This window comes from Hyaena hyaena, unplaced genomic scaffold, assembly GCF_003009895.1.
Source record: "Hyaena hyaena isolate Hyena2069 unplaced genomic scaffold, ASM300989v1 scaffold_277, whole genome shotgun sequence".
Classification (NCBI taxonomy): Eukaryota; Metazoa; Chordata; class Mammalia; order Carnivora; family Hyaenidae; genus Hyaena; species Hyaena hyaena.
Window position 1 is genome coordinate 1,443,776 of NW_024080905.1, and position 21,185 is coordinate 1,464,960.

Consider the following 21,185-nt stretch of genomic DNA (forward strand, 5'->3'; position numbering starts at 1 on the left):
TGAACTGAAATCTTCCCAAAGCAAAACACCCACTGCAAGCTTGGGTATTATGTAAAATTGCATTTATGAGTTAAAAAGTGGCTATGAAAGAAATGTTATTACATAAACTACATCTCTTATGGATAGAACTGTTGCCCTTTGTAATATGATCATAATTACTGCATACTCTGAGATGTGGATATGCCATTGTCTGTGGCATTATACAATCCCAGAGAACATTTGGGAATATATCCGCTCAGTCAAGGTCACCTGTGCTTACTGTAGGGTCCGGTTGAATGGATGATGCATGGACTTGTTGATCTCTCCCTTTACCATCCCCAATGAACTCCATCCCCCTTAGTTTATGGATGTATGACCTTTGAAAGTGCTATTTGATGACCTGATACCAGAAGAATTTATGGTGGTAGTCTTGCCCGGAGAGTAAGTTGCACCCCTCTCACACTACAGGAGATACTACAGGAGAGAGATAACGCATTCACTTAACCCACTGCATGAAGCAGAGTAGAGTGATTTTCCTCTAAGACTCCAGCCAGTAAATCTGGTTTTCTAGTTTATGATTCCACACGAATGTCATTGACTTGTAGTTGGAATTATCACTGTTTTAACTGATGCTGAGAAACAGGCACTTGAGCTGAGGCACAGGCCCTGACATCGTGCTCTTGTGTTACCAACAGCTGTCTCTGCTCCCCCGAGACACACGGCCCACAGTGTGCATCCAAATACAATGACTGTGAAGGGGGCTCCAAGGCACTCTGCGTCCATGGCATCTGTGAGGATCTAGTCCGAGTGCAGGCCGGAGAGGTGAGTCCCTCCCAGGATGTGGCTTCGTGGAGGGAGTCACGGTTATTATTAGCTCCTTAGCCTGCATGTCTGTGAAGGGGTGCGGCTCTGGCAGAGCTGTGGAGAGGAGGGTTCTTCCTGCTCTCGGCCGGGGACACAGGTGAGGAAAAAGATGAGAGCTGTCCATAAATAAACAGAAAACTGGACCCAGGGGTGATATCGTTGTAGAAATTACTGCCAGTTTTATTTTTACTTCATATATCTCTCTGTGCAACATGACCTTCTCTTGGCCTTGTGAGTTGTAAGAATGATGAGGCATGGAAACACCAAGGCCTGTTCTTCGTGATGGCATGCAGTTCTAAGGCGTCTGGATTTTTTTCTGGCCCCAGAGAGCCTTTGAATGCTGAACTCTGAGCCACCTCCCTGCGTGCCCCCTGTGCTCTGGATCCTGACAACCTTGATTCCTGACCCTCAAGTTCACCGAGCCCCGCCTGCTTGGCCTTGTATGAGACCTTCAGGTCTTTATTTTTGGCTCTATTTTTTTTTTTTTTAACGCACTGATAGAAAATGGTTCCTTCCAATGATGGTGGGAGGAGGGAGTGGCTGGGAGGGGAAGGAAAGACTTTCAAAAAGGAAACAAACAATGGATTTTCCAAGGTCTGTGCTTCCATGGGTATTTTTCCCTCTAAAAACATAGCAGGCTGAGTGGATTGACTTTAATTATATTGACTTACAGTTCTTGATTGTTGTTGCTCTTTCCCTGCCATCTTTGGGGCAAATTATAGGTTTTCCTTACTCCGAAATAAAGATGTTTCTCTTTTTGCGTGGTCTGGTCTAAATGCTTAATCATATGGGAGGAAAAAAGAGAAGCCACTCAATTGGCCTTATGGAAATGAACGCTAGAGGATAAACAGTTGGGGGCCTGGTGAGATTTTCAAAGGCTTTTCTTGCTCATTTGCCTGATTGCCTTGATTCTTTCTCTTGTTGTTCGGCCAGCCCAGGTACAGCTGCATCTGCGACGCAGGGTGGATGTCCCCGCGGAACAGCTCAGCCTGCCTGCTGGACGTCGACGAGTGTGTCCTCCAGCCCGCGCCGTGTTCCGCGCTTGCACAGTGCTTCAACACCCCGGGCTCCTTCTACTGCGGGGCCTGCCCGACAGGTATGTGGGCTCAGCCCCGCCCAGCCAGGCAAGGTGCCAGGACACCCTGCCTTCCACCGCCAAAAGACAAGGAGACCATTCTTAGGAAGCAACCCAATCCCACCCCATGTTCTGTCCCTACATCCCACTGCAGGCCGTCTTCCTGCTGTCATAATTCCGCTACGGAAATGAGAGGGTCGGAGCCATACACTGGGGGCCGGTGAGCCAGGGAGTTGGTGAGGTCAAGCATCTGCTCGCTCTACGGCCATCAGCTGGCTGGACCTGCCCTGGTCCCACCTTACTGGCCAGCTGTTTGTACTGGGGCAGGCTATTTCACATCTTAGTGTCACCTCTAGAGCTCTGTAGTTCTCACTCGGGTGTGTCACTCACTGGAAGGCCCTGTAGCCTTGCTGTAAAGGGGATGTCCGGCTCCAGCTCAGACCCACAGAGACTGAATCTCCAGGCCGAGTCACTGGAAACACAGACTCTGGACTCCGAGACTGCCTGGGTTTGGGTCCACGCTTCATCTCTCACCACGTGAGATCATTGTCATCCATTCAGTGCATATTTGTAGAGTCTACTATGAGCAAAGAAAGCACTTGTCCAGTGCACGGGTAAGCAGTTGACCAGACCTCAAGGAGTCTATGGGGCCCATTGACACTCCTCGTGGGTTGTTAGAAGGCAGCGCATGTAAGAGAATGCAATAATAGCTGCTGTTCTTTCATGAAAACCCATTGAGACACCATGCTAGGCAAATATGATTCTTGTATCTATGACCACATCAAGAAATGTTAGGAATTAGTATTATTCCCACTGAACATATAAGATCTTGAGGCTTGGAGAAGGAGTACTTGCCCCAAATCATATAGTCAGGATTCAAACCCAGATCTGAGGATCTGAGCTGAGCTGCTGAATGCTCCATTGTTCTGTCTCATCAAGGGAACCCCACACACCTGTTGCTTCCTTTTGTGACTTTTGGTTTAGTGACTTTCTTCATGGCACATGTTTCAATCTTGTGTAACTAGAAAGAAATTGAAAAAAAACAACAAATGAAGACTTTTTCCCTCTTAGGTCTCAGGGGCAAATAAAATTAGCAAATAACCACATTCTTGAAGATAATTTGCCAGTGACAGTCTTTAAAAGTGAGAAATCTTGGGGCGCCTGGGTGGCTCAGTGGGTTAAGCCTCTGACTTCAGGTCAAGTCATGATCTCACCATTCATGAGTTCGAGCCCCAAGACAGGCTCTGTGCTGACAGCTCAGAGCCTGGAGGCTGTTTCAGACTCTATCTCTCCCTCTCTCTGCCCCTTCCTGCTTGCACTCTGTCTCTCTCTCTCAAAAATAAATAAACATTAAAAAAAATTTTTAAACTAGAAATCAGAAAATAAATTATTTGAATTACACGATTCTTCTTTATATCCTTTTAGAGAAAAAAGAAAAACAAAAACTTTGTTTTCCTGTCAATCACCTTTTTTTCTTGCATATCAAAGTAATACATCGAGCTTACAAAATGTAAAGAAACTATAAAAATATGAAAATAAGACAGCAAAAAATACCCATAGTCTTATCACTCAGAGGGCCACCATTAACATATGGACATATTTCCTTCCAACTTTCTTCTGTGTATTCATTTCTTCACCTACAAATACAATAATTTTCTTTGGTAGAGTTTTAGAGGGGGACTAGTTAGATCAAAGAAAAATATTTTTAAAAATGTAACAGGTTTTAAACATTCTTTTAATTTTAATCATTTTAATTATAAGAGTAATACAACTCTCTGTAACAGTTGATATAAACAGAAATAGCAACAGTAAAATGACTCTCTCTTCACTTTCAATCTTATTCTCTGAACGGGACCACTGTGAGCAAATGTTCTCTCTTCTTCCTTTCCTTCTCTCATACAAACACATAGACACATATGCAGGTTTTTAAAAAATTCTTTCTCCAAATTGGGATCATTCTTTGCATATTATTGTAAAATTTTGTATTATTAGCTCAAGTATATATTGGGAAAATGTTAAATATGTGCATGTTATTAAAAATATTTTTTAGTATTCAGTGGTACAAATGAATCCTAATATATTCAGTCAAATTGATGGTCAAGAGGTTTTTTCCCCCTATTAAACACTGCAGTAGACATTTGCTCACCTACATCTTTAGATACTGGTAGTTTTATCACTGCAAGAAAGTTTAAGAAGTGGACTTGTTTGTCGAAAGGTATGTATATATGTATATATTTATATAAATAAACTTAAAAATATGTATATATATATATGTTCATATTTTAAAGTTTATATATGAATATATTCATATTTTGAAGTTTATTTATTTTGAGAGAGAGACAGCAGTGCAAGTGGGGGAGGAGTAGAGAGAGTGGAAGAGAGAAAATCCCAAGTAGGCTCCATACTGTCAGTGCAGAGCCTGATGTGGGGCTTGATCTCATGCATGAGATCATGACCTAAACTGAAATCAAAAGTTGGACTGAGACACCTGGACACCCCAAAAGGTATATATTTTTTAAAAAATTTATGAATGCCACTAGATCTATTTCTAAATAGGTTTCACTAGTTACTAACTTCTGACTAAAAGCACAGGAGAACCTCACTTGCCCACCTCTTTGCCAGAATTTGCTTTTAAGAATGTGAACAAGTTTTGTCAATCAGATAGAGTGTATCTCACTTTTATAGTGAAGCAAGTTTTTATGTATCTCTGACTATTTGCATTTCTTTGTTGTTAACTTGTCTACAGAGCTAACTTTTCAAATCTTCTGATTTTTCTAGGCTGGCAAGGAAATGGATACAGTTGCCAAGATATCAATGAATGTGACATAAATAATGGCGGGTGTTCCGTGGCTCCGCCTGTTACATGTGTGAATACAGCTGGGTCTTAACACTGTCAGGCCTGTCCACCAGGTGCTGCACCAACTCTCCCCACACTGTTACAGGCAAAACATATACCTGGAAACATGATCTTGTGCTTCAGTCTAAATCTGACTCTGTCCAAGGAGATACCCTGAGCAGTGCAGAAAGTTTTACCTGACTTACAGATTCAGGACCCCTTAGTTCAGCTATATTACAGCAATAACAAATATTTTTAATATCAGTGTAAAAAGCAATATAAAAAGCAATAACAAATATATTTAATACCAGTGGAAGACAACAACACTTTACAAATTGTGAAAGAGCCTGTGGAGATAATGCAGAATTTGAAAATTTTTCTCTGAGAATCACAGACCTACAGCTCCATTGTTCTCACAAATAATTTACTAATACAGTGCCCTCCTGAGATGTCTTACATATTAAGTTTACTAAGTAACAGGCAGACTAGTAGGCTTATAATACATGTTAGTTTCTCTTCTCTTCTGGAAGGAAGTCATTACTGCCATTCTGTGATCTAAACTGAGTGACTATCGGAGAAGTTCATTGGGTTCGAAGGGATAAACTGAAGCTCTATTTGATTTATTAACGTGAAGCGCTAGTACTTGGGACGTCTACAGTAATTTAGCTCTTAGATCATTAGAGTCACTGTAATTAGAAAATGTCCACTTACTTAGCATCAGCAACTTTCTCAGTCTACCAGTACTGCAATTCTGCATTTCATGCATCTTTTCATTTTGATTCATCTACTTTTTTGTCCTTAGAAACATTAGAATATTGTTTCTGCAGTCCGTTTCCCAAATGGTTGTCCTTTTTCTTAATGATAGGAATTTGTTTATGATACTTCATATTTACCTTTTCTTTTGTGATGATAGATGCTCTCTGGTTGGGCTTCATGATGTTTGGTTCTTGGATTGGGATTCTTCTTCAGTCTTCTTAATGTTGTTTGTTATGCCCTGCTCTCTCTGCGGTCAGGGTACCAAGGTGACGGAAGAGTGTGCACGCTCATCGACATCTGCTCAGTCGGCAATGGAGGGTGCCACCCACATGCGACGTGCTCAGTTCTAGGTAATGACTCCCCTCTCCCTCTGGTTTGGGGTATTTTAATATGGCCTTCTAAAACAAATCAACATTTCAAAAACAAAATTCTCTAACCTCAAAATTCTTATTTTGATCTTTAAGATCAAAGAGTAATCCATGTTTTAAAACTAAACATTTGGATTTTTTTTTTTTTTTTATGTGATAGACTCTGCTCTTCTATTGTCTGGCCTAATTTAGCAATTATTTCCCAAGAAATCAAGCCAACTACTTTATGACTGTGTTTGAGTACATAGGAAGGAGAAAAGGAGGAAGGACCACCTATCAACTCCCTTTAAGTACTCTTTCATTTCTATGCCCTTGGCCAGGATTGAGCCCTATTGCTAACCCTGGCTGCAAGGCAGGCTGGGAAATGTAGTTTATTTCAGATGCTTATGCCACCAGTTAAAAAATAATTCACTAAGAAAGAATGGAAAAATGGATCTAGGGGAATAACCAACCAGTGTTTGCAATGCTATGTAAAAGAAGCTTCACCTCCTATCATTTAAAAAATATATATTGCTTAGGGCACCTAGGTGATTCAGTTGGTTAAGTATCCAACTTCTGCTCAGGCTGTGATCTCACAGCTCATGAGTTTGAGCCCCACATTGGGTGGTGACAGATCAGATCCTGGAGCCTGCTTCAGATTCTATGTCTCCCTCTCTCTGTGCCCTTCCCCTGCTCACTCTTTGTCTCTCTTTCAAATATAAATAAACATTTAAAAAATTTAAAAATGTATATATAGATAGCTAAATTTTCTTCCTGTAATATATCAATTTATACTTGCCAACAGTGTATGAAAACATACATGTATCCCACCCTTGACAATAATGGCTACTGCTGTTATTTTTCATTTTGGTCAACTTCACAGGCAAAAATTGCCTTCCTGTTATTTTGATTTTGACTAAATCAAAATTGCCTTTTTGATTACTAATAACTAATACTTTTTATATTTTTACTGCCTTTATTTTTTCTATTTGTTCATGTCCTTTGGTCATCGGCTCTCATTGATTTGTAAAATTTCACTATGTACTAAGAATAATATCTCATTATCTGTCTTAAGGTTTACTTGTATTTTCCCTGGCATATTGTTTTTATTTTAATTTTGTGGTGGTGTTTTCTATTTAGAAGATTAAAATTTCTATGTAGTCAAAAAGGTAAATCTTTTTTAATAGAATTTTCTCCTCTTAGAATTTGGCTCTTCCTACCAAACTCTGAAAATAGTCAGGTACTTGTTCTTTTATACTTTCATTTATTTTCAACACTAAGATCTTTGATCTTTTTAGGATTTATTTGTGTCGATAGCATCAAATAGACATTTTGCTTGATATTTTTGTTCAAATGGGTGGCTCCAACTTAATTTATTGAATAATGTATCATATCTCTTGCTGTTTCCAAATATTACTTTTATTTTTACTAGTGATATATGTGATATATATAAGCATATGTGTAAAAGAATATATATGTATATATACACACACACACATATATATTTGTGACTATTTAAATGTTTATTAAATGATTAAAAGCATAATGAAGTGGTTAGGATGTATATATACACACACACACATATATATATTTGTGACTATTTAAATGTTTATTAAATGATTAAAAGCATAATGAAGTGGTTAGGAACATGGATTCTAGAAAAATAATGCTTGGATTTTGATTTTCTCCTTGGCTCCACCATATTCTAGCTGTGTGTCCTTGGTTAAGTCACTTAACTTTTCTATGTTTCATCCTCATCTGTAAACGGGCATGAGATAGTACCTATTTATTGGCCATATAGGGCCAGTGCTTGCAAAAGATACCATCGTCATCAGAATATTCTTTCCTGCTGTCAACCCCTCCATAAGAAACTCTTTTCCCTTGGTGGACATCACATATATATGCAACTCAGGACCATGACATATGGACTGACAGCACCAATGTCAATTTGTGTATCAAGTACTGGAAGCATATAATGCCCTCCTTATTTTTAAGATAAAACATAGAAAAAGATCCCAACACTTTCACTTTATATCTGGCATGTCTGCCCCTGGAGATATGCAGACTTGACTTTGGCAACTCCTTGTCTAGACAACAGAGCCTGAGTTTTGTTAATGGGTCTGAATCGAGGAGACCTGTATTTATGCTTCCATTTTTATTTCTGACAGGTTCCTTACCTCTCTGTACTTGTCTTCCGGGATATACTGGAAATGGCTATGGGCCAAATGGATGCATGCAGCTCAGTAATATTTGCCTGAGCCACCCCTGTTTAAATGGACAATGCATTGTGAGTCCTTGTTCTTCCTTCCTTAGCAGTTACCATTTAAATGAATTGTTACAAGAATTCTAGAAGGTGTGTGTGGCTCAATACCTGCTACAGACATCACATAACCTTTCTTTGTTCTTTGAGTTGACTCACGTGTATCGTCTCTTCATCTGTTTTATGGCCTTATGGTTTTCCTTCCCTAGGACACAGTCTCTGGTTATCTTTGCAAGTGTGAACCAGGTTGGGCTGGTATCAACTGTACAGAAAATATAAATGAGTGTCTGAGCAACCCCTGCTTGAATGGGGGAGCTTGTGTGGATGGTGTCAATGCCTTCAGCTGTGAATGCACACGTTTCTGGACTGGATTTCTGTGTCAGATTCCCCAGCAAGGTACGCTCCACGTTTCTCGTGTCACAGATGCTCACAGCTTAGAAGGCCCATTCCTCAGTGAGTCCTGCTGCAGACCCTTCCGCTTTCTTGTCCAGTTGCACAAACACTTCCAACGAAGTCTTTCCTTGCAGCAGTAGTAAAGCATTTACAAGGTAAATATTTATCTCAGTTTAAGCCAGAAGAACCTTCCTTCAAAGGAAGAAGTAAATTAGTATTTGCCATTTTTATTACGTTCGTTCTGAAAACAAAACATGCTAAGGTATTGTCATTTTCTAAGGGAGAGTTTTCTCTACAGCAGCTGTTTAATCTCCCTATACTATTACTCAGTTAAACATATCACTCTCCTGCTCTAGAACATACAGTCACTCCCCATTGTCTATTAAATAAAGATTGGGACTGTTTTCCAATTATTCTCCATAACTAGGCCTCCTATCCAATCAACCTTTTTTTCCACTAGTTTCCTAATCATACTCCCTTTCCAATCTAGACATCTTATCACCTGACCCCATGTACCGCCATGCAGTGTTTCAATATTTGGGATATTTCTTTCCCCAGACACCTCTGAATTCTTCCTTTGCTTCACTCCAAATGTATCTGTCCCTCAGGAGTACTTCACCTTCAATCTTCAATCTCCTTCATCCAGCCTCTCCTGATGACTCCAGTCTCCCCTCAGAATTCTTAACTCTGAATCAGCACATCTATGGAGACCTCCCTTTGTATTCAGGACTATGATAGATGCTGTGGAAAAATAAGCATCAAGCACTATCTTCACATACTATCTGCTTATCTTCTGGTTGAGGAGACACATCTAATACAAAATGGCAGAGAAGAGACAAGAAGTAGATAAGAACTAAGTTGTGTGGGGTCAAGGGTCACCAAAGCAAGAGAATGGGATCCAGAGAAAACCAAAAGGGACAGAGGAGGTTCATGGTGGTGGCAAGGAGATATCAAGTAGACGTCCAAAAAGAGGTGGGAGTTAGGCAGGTGTCCAAAGACAAAGGGGTTGGGGAGAAGAAAGAATAGCAGGGCGTTTGTCTCCAATGGTAATCACTTGGACGTCTCTAATATTTCAGCAGCAGGGTTAGAGATATCTAGCCTCTTCCTTTTCAGAGTCTCTGTAAAGCACAATTCATCTTTCCCTTGGCAGTTTGTGGAGGGTCCCTCTCTGGGATGAATGGAAGCTTCAGCTATAAAAGCCCTGATGTTGGTTATGCCCATGATGTTAACTGCTTCTGGGTTATCAGAACCGAAGAGGGGAAGGTAAATATAATAGATCCCGTCTACACGCACATTTCATTTATCGGCATGAATATGTGATATGTGTATATATTCCATAAACTACATTTAGTGGTAAGTCAACTACCATATATTGAGGCCTTGCTAGGTGTCAGGCTTTGGGCTAGATGTTTTATTCATCCTTGCTAAACCACACTGACGCTTTGAAAAAAGTACTCGTGTCCTCATTGTATAAGTAAGATAATGGAAAGTAAGAGAAGCTAAGTAATTTTTTAAAAACTTTTCTTAGCTGGTAATGAGACCAGTAGAATGTCAAAGGCAAGTTTGCCTGGTTACAAGGTCCATGCTTTGTCCAGTGTGGATAATTCTCTGCAGAGACTGGACAACTGCAAGCAGGTCATTTGTAAAGTCCAGCTGTTACTGGGACAGTGGTGTTTGAGGAAGACCCCTCCGTGTTCTGCTGATTATTATGCAAAAATTGGGGCTACTATTAAGATGGTTTTCTTATCAGTGCTTCTGTGTGCCATTGTGCTACGCTAACTGCTTCACCCACATTGTGTCATTGTATTTTAACTCTTGTAACCCTGAAAGATAAGAATTGTTATTCTCATTTTACATGAGGAAATGGAGCCGAGAGCAGCTGAAGACTTTGTCCAGGGTCACATGGTTTGTAAGTGGCGGGCGACTCCAATGACTCTGAACTGCTACATGAGCTCTCTTCAAATTAAGATCTGACCCTGACGTTTTGTGGTTCTTTTATCCCCAGCATTCATTACTCGGACTTTTCCAAATGTTTATTTCTCAACCAACTCCTGGACTCATTAAAATGAAGTTGTGTGTCTGAAAAGATAAGGTTTTCCCTTGTAATTCTGTGGACTTCTTCCTGTAAACTGATGTTACAGAGGTCATTGTACAATGGTCACAAAACATTTTTCCCTTGAGAAGGGAGGATTCTTTGGGGCCTGGTGACCCTATAATAACATAAACTCCAAAATCAATTTCCCAGTGGGTATGTTATGTGAATTTCCTTCCTTCCATTTAGTGTTCATGAATTCTATTTCCTGACATTGAAAACATTTTTCTTTCAAGAAAAGTCATTTTGTGAAAAAATGTTAATAGTTTTATTATCGATTTGGAAAATAAATTCATGCTGTTTTTCTGGATTATTTTGATTTTTAAGTCTTCTTATCTCCCCAGTTTACACAATATAGTAGAAATTTTATAGAAATCAGGATAGTTCAGTTCGTGAACATTTATTCAATTTTTATTGAAAATGCTTCAAGGACGAAAATGATGTAATGTTGGGTAACAGATCTTAAAAATACCCTAGCATAGAATTTCAAAGCTATCCTGATATCCTTTTTCATTAGCTGAATGCTGTCGTGGTTTTAGATCACAATGGGAATGAAATTCCACAGCTTCCTTTTAGTTGTTTGGCTATTTTAATTGATATTACCCAAAAAATTGTTATTATATTAATCATATTATTGTATTTAAGTTTGTACATTCTAACATTTTAACATGGAAGTGTATGTTCTCTTCTACTTGTATGCTCAGAACACTTCAGATTACTTTTTCCTTGTTCTCCACTCTTGGTATTACGCATCTCTGAATGATATCCAACCACTAAAGACTGGTGGAATTTACACATATCCATACCATGCCCGCTCAGTCTATACCTGAAGTTGTCACTCTGTTAGTATCTCATTAAGAGGTTGAGAGAATCCTCAGGAATCAGTGTCTCTGGGGATCAGTGAACATTTGTGTGTACGCTAACACGCTATAGATAATTTAGGTGATCAGGGTATAAATTCTTGTGAATGGTACTATTTGTCCGTTAAATTTACTTCAAGGTAGATTTTTCAAATTTCCAATGTATTTTACTGATTTGGAAGCATGATTGTCAGCTATACATTTGAAGTGCCTTTGTTTAATGGACTTGACAGTTAAGTGAAATCTAGGTACATATATATCATTAAGCGATTCAATAACTCAATGGGTATAAAGTTTCAGTTATGCAAGATGAGTGAGTTCTAGAGATCTGTCATACACCATAGTGCCTATAGTTAACAGCACAGTATCATGCCCTTCAAAATTTGTTAGGACAGTTTATCTCCTGTTGTGCTCTGACCACGGAAAGAAGAAAAGAGACACACAAGGACACTCTGAGAGGTGCTGACTAGTCCTAGCACATCGATGGTGGTAATGCCATCACAGGTGTTGGTGTATGTCCAAACTCCTCCAATTACACACATTTAATATGTATAGTTCTTTGTATATCAAATATTCCTTAATAAAGCAGTTAAAAATCTACTTCATTAACATCAAGATTTTTGATATATTTTGATACTGACTGAAGCCTAAGCAATTTTTAACACAAGTTGTTTAATAATATGTAGGATTGCCGTATGTATTTATAGATAACTGGGAAATTCTAGATCTTCCTCTTGAAAGGTGAATTAATATGAACGCTTCCTTATTGGGAGAAATGCTTTGGAATTAACACGGAAGTGAAAAATAATATATTGTGACCTTTACATTTTTAGGTGCTGCGTATCACTTTCACTTTTTTCCAGTTAGAATCAGTGAACAATTGTCCACACGAGTTTCTTCAGGTTCATGATGGAGACTCCTCTGCGGCGTATCAACTGGGAAGATTCTGTGGCTCTGTTCCCCCTCATGAACTCCTCAGTAGTGACAATGCCCTCTATTTTCATCTCTACTCTGAACATTTAAGAAATGAGAGAGGCTTCACAATAAGATGGGAAACACAGCAACCAGGTAAGTGTAAATAAGAAGAAAAAATTGAGCCAAATCTTGAGATGATTTTCTTGATTAGTATTAGACTTGTGGATAACATTACATGTTTTGAGATCTGAGGATTATATAAGACTTTTATAATTCCTTTCACATCAAATACATCTAAAATGAATTGGAATTTCATTTTGTGTTCAGAAATAATAAAATTTGGATGAATGAAAAAGATGAGAAACCATGAGTCTGAATGGGTCCCTTATGAAATCACTGAACATTTTTATAAACTTTCCTAGTAACTTACTGCAGAGATGCTGTTGATGACATTGTCTGCTCCTTCACTTCGTATTCCTTATCTTAGTGCCCATTTGATAATTCATTCTTTTTGTTGGTATTTTGCCTTTTGGAGCTCTACGTTTTTTTTTCTTCCACTTTTTACTATACACTTTTCAAACATGTAAAGAAGTAGAGAGAGCAGTACACTGAACCTCCAGTCCATTCATCAATAACTTTGTGCATTTGGGTCTGGAATTTCTAATCTTTTCTATTGGTCTCTTTATCTATCCTTGTGCCACATTGGCTTAACTACTGAGACTTGAAATCTGGCAGTGTAAATCTTATAACTTTGTCTTTTAAAATATGCTCAATCTGGAGCACCTGGGTGGCTCAGTTGGTTGAGCATTCGACTCGATTTTGGCTCAGGTCATGATCCCAGGATCGTGGGATCAAGCCCCTCTCTGTTGCTCATGATGCATTCTCTCTCTTTCTCTGTAAAAAAATTTATATATATTATAATTTATATATATATAAAATTTAATATAATAATATAATATATATTATATATATAATAATTATATATATATAATATATATAAATTTTAGAATCAATTTGTTAATTCCCTCCCTCCAAATCTTTTGGGATTCCTAAAAATATTGACCCTACCAATTTATGAACATGGACCATCTCTGTATTTATCTTAGAGATGGTTTATAGATTCCACATATTTTGTTGTCTTTTTCTAGATATTTAATATTTTATATTATGTAAAATAATGCTGTTTTTCTAAAATGTCCTTTTTATTTGTTGTTAGTATATAGAATTATGATGTATTTTTTAACATATTTGATTTTGAATCTAGCCACATTGCTAAATTCATTAATCAATTCTAATAGTTTTTTTTAGTAGATTCTTTTGGATTTCTCTACCTACACAGCTATATTCTCAATGAAAAAAGGCTGTTTTTCTCTGTTAAGAAATGCAGTTGAATGGAGTAAATTTAAAGATCTAATTGTTTTTATGAAATAATTCATTAATCGGTCAGCATCCCATCTAGCAAACACAGGGGAGCCCTAAGGAATTATATAAAATGAAAAGTTTTTATGGCAAAGAATGGCAAGGTAAGAAGTTATTAGCAAAAGAAAAAGATTGATCCAGGCAAGGTCTTCTCTTAGGGAGAAGAGTAAGGAGTCTAATCATGCAGATTACTTCATCTTCCTTTGGGGGATGGAGAAAGCTCATATGGCCAGACTCATTGGCGCTGAGTGGAAAATTCCTGACTGACAGGTTAAGATTACATTTCTGGGGGAGGTTGAAAGTCCAATTAGATTAGGTATCAAGCCCAAATTTGAAGACTTGGCCTAACTAACACCATTTTGGGCCTGTGGTTTTCTTTTTAACATCTTCCTTCCCAATCTTGGTAACTAGGATTTACCTTTTTCTTTCCCTCAACTTATTTATTACCCTGGCTAGGACATCCAGTACAGTACTGAACAAAAGTGGTGGACTAGACATTATTATCTTGTTCCCAACCTCATCGAGAAATATTTGGTATTTCACCATTGAATGTAATGCTTTAGCTGTAAGTTTTTGGAGATAATTTTTATCAGATTAAGGATGTTTGCTCCAACTTGCTATTACTGTATAATAAATGGCCTACAAATTTAGTGTTGTAGAACATTTGTCATTTTATTATGTTTCTGATTTTGTGGACCAAGAATTTGGAAAGAGACCAGTTATCATTTGATCTCTGGAGCAGTTATTACCTGATGTTGGCTGGAATGGTAGTCATCTAAAGGCTCAGTGAGGCTAGAAACCTAAGCTGACCCACTCAGTTGATGCTGGCTTTTGGATAAGAGTTGAACCAAGCTGTTGACTTGAATGCCTCCATGTAGCCCCTCCCTGATGTTGGTCTTAGACTAGTGAAATTTCTTTCCTTGGTTTTTCTTGGAGCGAGCATTCCAACATGTTGACCCAAGCAGGTGCTGCATGGCTTTTTCTGACCTATCCTTGGAAATCATATTGTGTTATTTCTTCCATACTTTTAATATGCTGAAGCACTCATAAGCCTGCCCGGAATTTAAGGGGAGGAGACATATACCCTACCTCAACAGAAGAAGTGTCAAAGATATTTTGAATGTTTTTAAACCATCTTACTTTTTATCCCTAGCTTGTCAAGAGTTTTTGTTGTGAATGGATGTTGATACATATAAAGTACTTTTTCTAAATCTATGGAGATGATCAGATGATGCTTCTGTCATTTTTCCTCTCTCCTCTCCTTCTAGGACTCAAATTACACATATGCTAGAGGTTTTGACTATGCCTCGTAGCTCTTATACTTTGCATTAGACTTTCTGAAGTCTTTCCCTCTGCATATACAGCTTAAGATTCAGCTAAGGGCCCAACGAAACCCCTGTACATTTTTGGGGTGCCATTGTCATGCAGCTGTCTTCTCTACAGTACCTTATTCAAAAATCCCAGCCATTCTAGTAGCCCCAAATCCAGAATTTTGTTTCTTCCACTCAGTAAGAACATCACTGCTCCTTGGACCCCACTGCCCTGTGCCGCGTGTAATTTGGGAGCTGCCCGCAGGGAGAATCCCAGAGGGAACAGGGAATTTATCACACATGCTTCCCTTCCCTCAAGGATCACAACCCTTCACTGTTTGCTTCTCAGTGCCTGAAAACAGTAAAAACTAAAACAAGTAATAATTTCTTACTATTATAAACTGTTGTCCCAGATTCTAGATTTTGTTGTTTATACACCACATGCCATTTCTTATGCTGTAAATGGGTAGTTAAATGAAGCAAGAGGTTCGATCCAAATCAATTCCAATTCCAATTTAATTTTTGAGGGGACAAAAATAATTACATTAGGAGGTACTTGATATCCACTTGTGTTCCTATTATGACTACAACATTGATTGGGCTGTTTTGACTGCCTCAACTTGATCTTTCCGTTAAAAAGCTACACACTTTTTGTAATGGTCTTAGCAACCCTTAGGTTCATTGTTTAGGTTTGTTGTTCCCTGGGGCTTTCAAAATGATGACAGTTGAATTTTATCATTTCTTCTTTGTTATCTGGAGTTTCTAAAGAAGAGTAGAACTTTCTTACGTCAACTATTCAGTTACTCTCCCATACAGATCTATAGGAAATGTAGGATACATGCTTGATTCTTTCCCCTAATATTTCCCCAATATTCAAATTAATGACTTGGCTTCCTAGCTTGCTCCAGAAAGAACAATTAGTCATTACTTCTTTTATTTTGTATGCATGTTAATATCCATGAACACATCTTTTATCATATTTGATATAATCCATTCTAAACTTTTTTTATGTTAAAATGTTCCATATTTGGCTAGTGGGAAAACTTTCAAATTAGTTTCAGCGCCTCTTTGACCCAATTCCGATTATCTTTGTAAGCTTTCTTCCCTTCTGCTCTGATAGATGTTCCAGGTTCTTCATACATATTTATAGTGTTTGGACAGGAACCAGTTATTTCTGTGAAGAGTTCATACCCCTCTACCAGGAAATGGTATTTAAGTTTCATAACTTGGGTGCTAGAAGTGGCTGTTGCTACTAGATTGAAGAAAGTCTCTATATCTTGCAGTGGAAAGAACTAGAAAATATTTTCATTATTTTTGAAGAAAAGGTGTATCATGTATTCTTAGTCATCTTCCAAAATATTAGCATATTGAAATTACAAGTTTTCTAATTTTATGTTTGTACTTCTTCTCACTTCATGAAAAATCCTGGTTCCTAGTGACATTAACATATTACCTATGTAGTTAATCCTACTGTATGAATTTTCAAAATAACAATACCAGTATTATTACTAGTAATATGATAACTGAAAGCCAGTTAGTATTTCTTGGTTATTCTTTCTGTACTTAATGTATGTTTCACTCAAGCCCTGTAATCAAACTTTACAGTGTTTTAAAGTACCTTGGAATATTTCTTCCCTCTGTGTTTCAACTGTTAGCTCAGTATAGATATTTCATTTTGCTTGCAATTTTAAACATTTTGCTTTTTTGTTTTTATTGAATTTTGCTCTATAACTATGTGAAACATATTCATTGTTCCAAAGCAAAATCAAAATTCATGGTAAAGTTGGAGAAGACTAGGTTTCATCCTTGTCTCTTCCATTTTATTCCTTTCTTCTCACGAAGGTAACAATTTGCGGGGCACCTGGGCAGTTCAAGTAGATTAAGCATTGGACTCTTGGTTTCAGCTCAGGTTATGATCTCCTGGCTTTATGGATTCAAGTCCCTCATTGGCCTCTGTGCTGGCAGTGGGGAGCCTGCTTGGGATCCTCTCTCTCCCCTTTATCCTTGTCCTTCTCCCACTTGAGCTGTTTCCGTTTCTCTCCAAATAAATTTTAAAAAGGTAACAACTTGTATTAGTCTTGGATTTATACTTCCATTTAAAAAATATAAGCAGATCATTACATATAATCATATTTTTCCCTTTGAAAAGCAGTAACATACAATACACACTTGTTTGTCATTTACTTTTTCTCTTGAGATATCATAGAGACTAGTCCATAACTAGAGCGTAGTGTGCCATTAATAGATATCTCAGACACTGTCTATTCAATCAGCACTTTCTTGTCGGATATTTGCCTTGTATCCGGTCTTTTGGAATTCCACATAATACTGCGACAAAGTCCTTGTGAATTTGTCCTACTGCATTTTTGCCAATGTACCTTTGGGATGGATTTCTAAAAGTGTGGTTTCTTGGTCAAAAAATAAATGCCTGCATTTTTGCTCGACTTTGCCATAGTCTCCTCTGTAAGTGTTGTACTGTCCTGCATTCTCATCAGCAACGTACGAGAGTGCCTAGTTGCCCACAGCACCACCAGAATTTGTTTTCAATATTCTGGGTATTTATCATCCTGAGAGGTAAGAAACGGTGTCTCAGCAAAGTTCTTATTTGTATGTCCCTTGTGAGTGAGGCTAAGCATCTCTTCCATGTAAAGGGACGTTTGAATTTTTACCACAGAACTCTGTTTATATCTCTACTCTTTTTAGAAGCTCTTCATATATTAGACATATTAACTTTTTGTATTATATATTGTATTATATATTTGTAGTATATATTTTCCCAGCTCGCCATTAACATTTTACTTTGCTTATGGCATTTTAATTTTTTATCCATATGGTAATTTAACTTCTAAATTTTAGGAAACTTCTCTTCCTCTGAGCAACTGAGATGTTTTTGTAGTAGGAACGTGAGAATCCTGTAACAATTTGTCTCACTTTTTGCCTTCGCAGCAAGAATTTTCTATGTAACCTGCATAGCTATGTGAATACCACATCTTGCATATCTGAAATACCACCTTATTTTATTTTCTCTAACTTATATTTACTACAATCTAGATTTGTATTTAGTATCTCTGTTTTTCAATTTTACATCAGGATTTCTTATAAGCAATCACAGACTCTTTGTTAATAAGTGTGAGTATTAATAAAGGAAGAATTTTTCCAGTCACTGATTACAACGTTGGAGGGTAGTTATGGAGTGGATGTCACAAAGCCCGGCCCCACATTTCTTTCACTCCATTCCTGGTCAGGGCCACTGCATGTACATATTTGAATATGTTCCTTCATAAAATAAAGAGTTTAATGAACTATTATCATAGTATAAGAAATTTTCTCAAATGAAAAGTATGTAGCCCTTAACTATTCTAATGTATAAAACAATCTGGTTTGTTGAAAGGCATAGGGGTAACAGAAGTTCTGGAACTTTTTAAGAGTTAAAATAACTTTTGGGGGCACCTGGGTGGCTCATTCAGTTAAGCGTTCGAGTTCAACTCAGGTTGTGATCTCATGGTTTCTGAGTTTGAGCCCCATATCAGGCTCTCTGCTGCCAGCGCAGAGCCCACTTCAGATCCTCTGTCTCCCTCTCTCTCTCTGCCCCTCCCCTACTTGTGCATGCATGCTTTCTCTGTCCCTCTCTCAAAAACAAATGAAAAAACTTTACAAAAAAAAAGAACTTTTGAAGAACCAGAGCTTGTAAAAGTTATGCAGAAATTAATCTCCCTCAAAGTGAACACAATATATTATCTTATTATTCACCCCTCAGACAGTTCAGCACTGTATTTTAAAATGATATCACCGTGCAATAGCTGATAAGAACAGAGCTCAATGCATGGGTGACTCATTCATTTATCAGTTAATATTCCTAGATTTATAACTGTATTAAACTGGCAAACTGAAAGCCTTGTTTCATTGATGAGGGAGTCCCACATTGTACATCGTTATTTCAACAAAGCTTGTCTTCTTGCAGCAAAATCTGTCATAACTCTATGTAAATTAAAACGTGTATCCAAATGTAAGGTTATTTTTTTCCTCTTACTTTAGAGTGTGGAGGTATACTGACAGGCACCTATGGTTCCATTACATCTCCGGGATACCCTGGAAAGTATCCTTCAGGAAGAGATTGTGTCTGGAAAGTTGCAGCCAGTCCTGGCCTCTTGATAACATTTACTTTTGGGACCTTGAGTCTGGAGCACCATGATGATTGCAGCAAAGATTATCTTGAGGTAAACAAATGTAATTAGATAGAACATGTCATGATATGGTTAGAACTCCAAGAACTATGGTTTGGTGATACCTGTGGATGACTACAATTTCCTCTCAATGTTAGATATCCTCTTCAATAGGCAGCCAATGTCTGAGCCTTGCTAATTCCTTATTCTTAATTGTGCCAGCTAGTGGCTTCTTCTGGGTCTCATTTGAATCTGGGAAATAGACTGCCTTACTTTTCCCTGTCAATTCCTAGAAGCCCAATCCCCTAATAAGGAGATAGAAGAATTAACAAGAGAAACATTCAGTAATGGGTATCTTTTCCAATGCAAAATCAAGATTTCATTTGTCTTTGGGAACTGGCATACAATTTCACAAGCTGGCTACCGTATTCCATGAAGAAAAAACAACTTAATAGCAATTATGTTGAAATGCATTGCTAAAGGGTGAGCCTAGAATATACTCATAATTGTCATTGGGAGAAGAGCCAGTCTGTATCCCTCCTGCTTACCATTAGTGAAAGATTAAAATATAGAAGTGGAAAAATGGGCTGTTATATTCAAATGCCATATGCATATAGGTATATCAGAAATGTTGCTCTGTATTTATAGACTGAAAAGATCATTGAGAAAACTGTTTTTACATTCCTCTTGTCTTGTTTGTTACCATAAATCACAGTAGTCCTTGCAGTAGTAATAAAAGACAATAGGCTTTTCCAAGTCCATTAGAGAATGGAATTATTCATAAAGGATAGAAAGGTGCGACTGTCAAACAGGGATCTCCACAAGTTAAAGTCATTACTAATTTAGCAGTTGTAATGGATTTGAAATCTTTGGGAATGATTGGAACTTCTACAGCTCCCTGGAAAATTTCAGCTACATAATCCTTTAAATGTTGACAGTAGCGTGGATTTCTTGAAATTAATTTCAATGAGTTCCATCATATTAAAATTAGAGGGTTTGTTTTTTGTTCCTGCATAATTCCTAGATTCATGTATAGTAGAAAGTATTAATCATTCTGGTAACATTGAAATGCTTCTCACTCCTCAACACTATTTCAAGGCACTAGTTATATATAGGAATACGATAGTGGTGCCCTATATCTTGGCTGCCCCTAGAAAAAGTAATTTGAGTGGGCAGAATTTGCCATGTTAAAATGTTATTTTGTTCACTGATGTTTGGTGTTCTACGCCATACAGGATTTGCAGTTACAACAGAATTATGGAGAGGTTAACATCATTATTTAAGAAATTAAAGGGGCGCCTGGGTGGCTCAGTTGGTTGGGCATCTGACTTTGGCTCAGGTCATGATCTCACGGTTTGTGGGTTCGAGCCCCATGTCGGGCTCTGTGCTGACAGCTCAGAGCCTGGAGCCTGCTTCGGATTCTGTGTCTCCCTCTCTATCTGCCCTACCTTGCTCACGTTCTCTCTCTCTCTCTCAGAAATAAATTTAAAAAAAAATTAAAAACCAATAATTAAAAAGAATTTCTCAGGTCCTATGGTCATTATCACAGTACCTAATTAGTAGTAGGATTACACTTTTAAAATACATTTAAACTGTCTCTGTGTTATGTCTGATCTGACTTTACTTCCTTTCCACTCCTGATCCTTCTGAAGCAAGTTGTGAATCAGTCACCATCGTGGGCATTCCTTCTTCTAGATTACTTGCATCTATTCATTTTCTCCTTCTCAATTACTAGGAATTAACGTATCATTTCTAAACAAACACCTGGGGGAGGAAACTTAGGAAACAAAACACTGAGAAAGATTCATGAGAAAATTTCAAGGTATACATCTAGCCTCGGAATTAAGATTTAGACAGAAGATGCGGCATCAGGGATGAGGGGTGAAGGGGTCTGCCCTTTAGTGACCGGCAGCTGA

General features: G+C 37.9%; 1 protein-coding gene across 1 annotated transcript in view; it reads left to right on the top strand.

Moving 5' to 3' along the window:
• CUBN (cubilin) overlaps positions 1-21,185 on the top strand; it is a 274,401-nt gene that overhangs the window by 11,740 nt on the left and 241,476 nt on the right. The window contains 9 exon segments of the mRNA XM_039245893.1: positions 675-801; positions 1,777-1,939; positions 4,697-4,828; positions 5,768-5,860; positions 8,026-8,144; positions 8,327-8,513; positions 9,661-9,773; positions 12,296-12,530; positions 19,142-19,323. Coding sequence (XP_039101824.1) covers positions 675-801; positions 1,777-1,939; positions 4,697-4,828; positions 5,768-5,860; positions 8,026-8,144; positions 8,327-8,513; positions 9,661-9,773; positions 12,296-12,530; positions 19,142-19,323 — 1,351 coding nt within the window.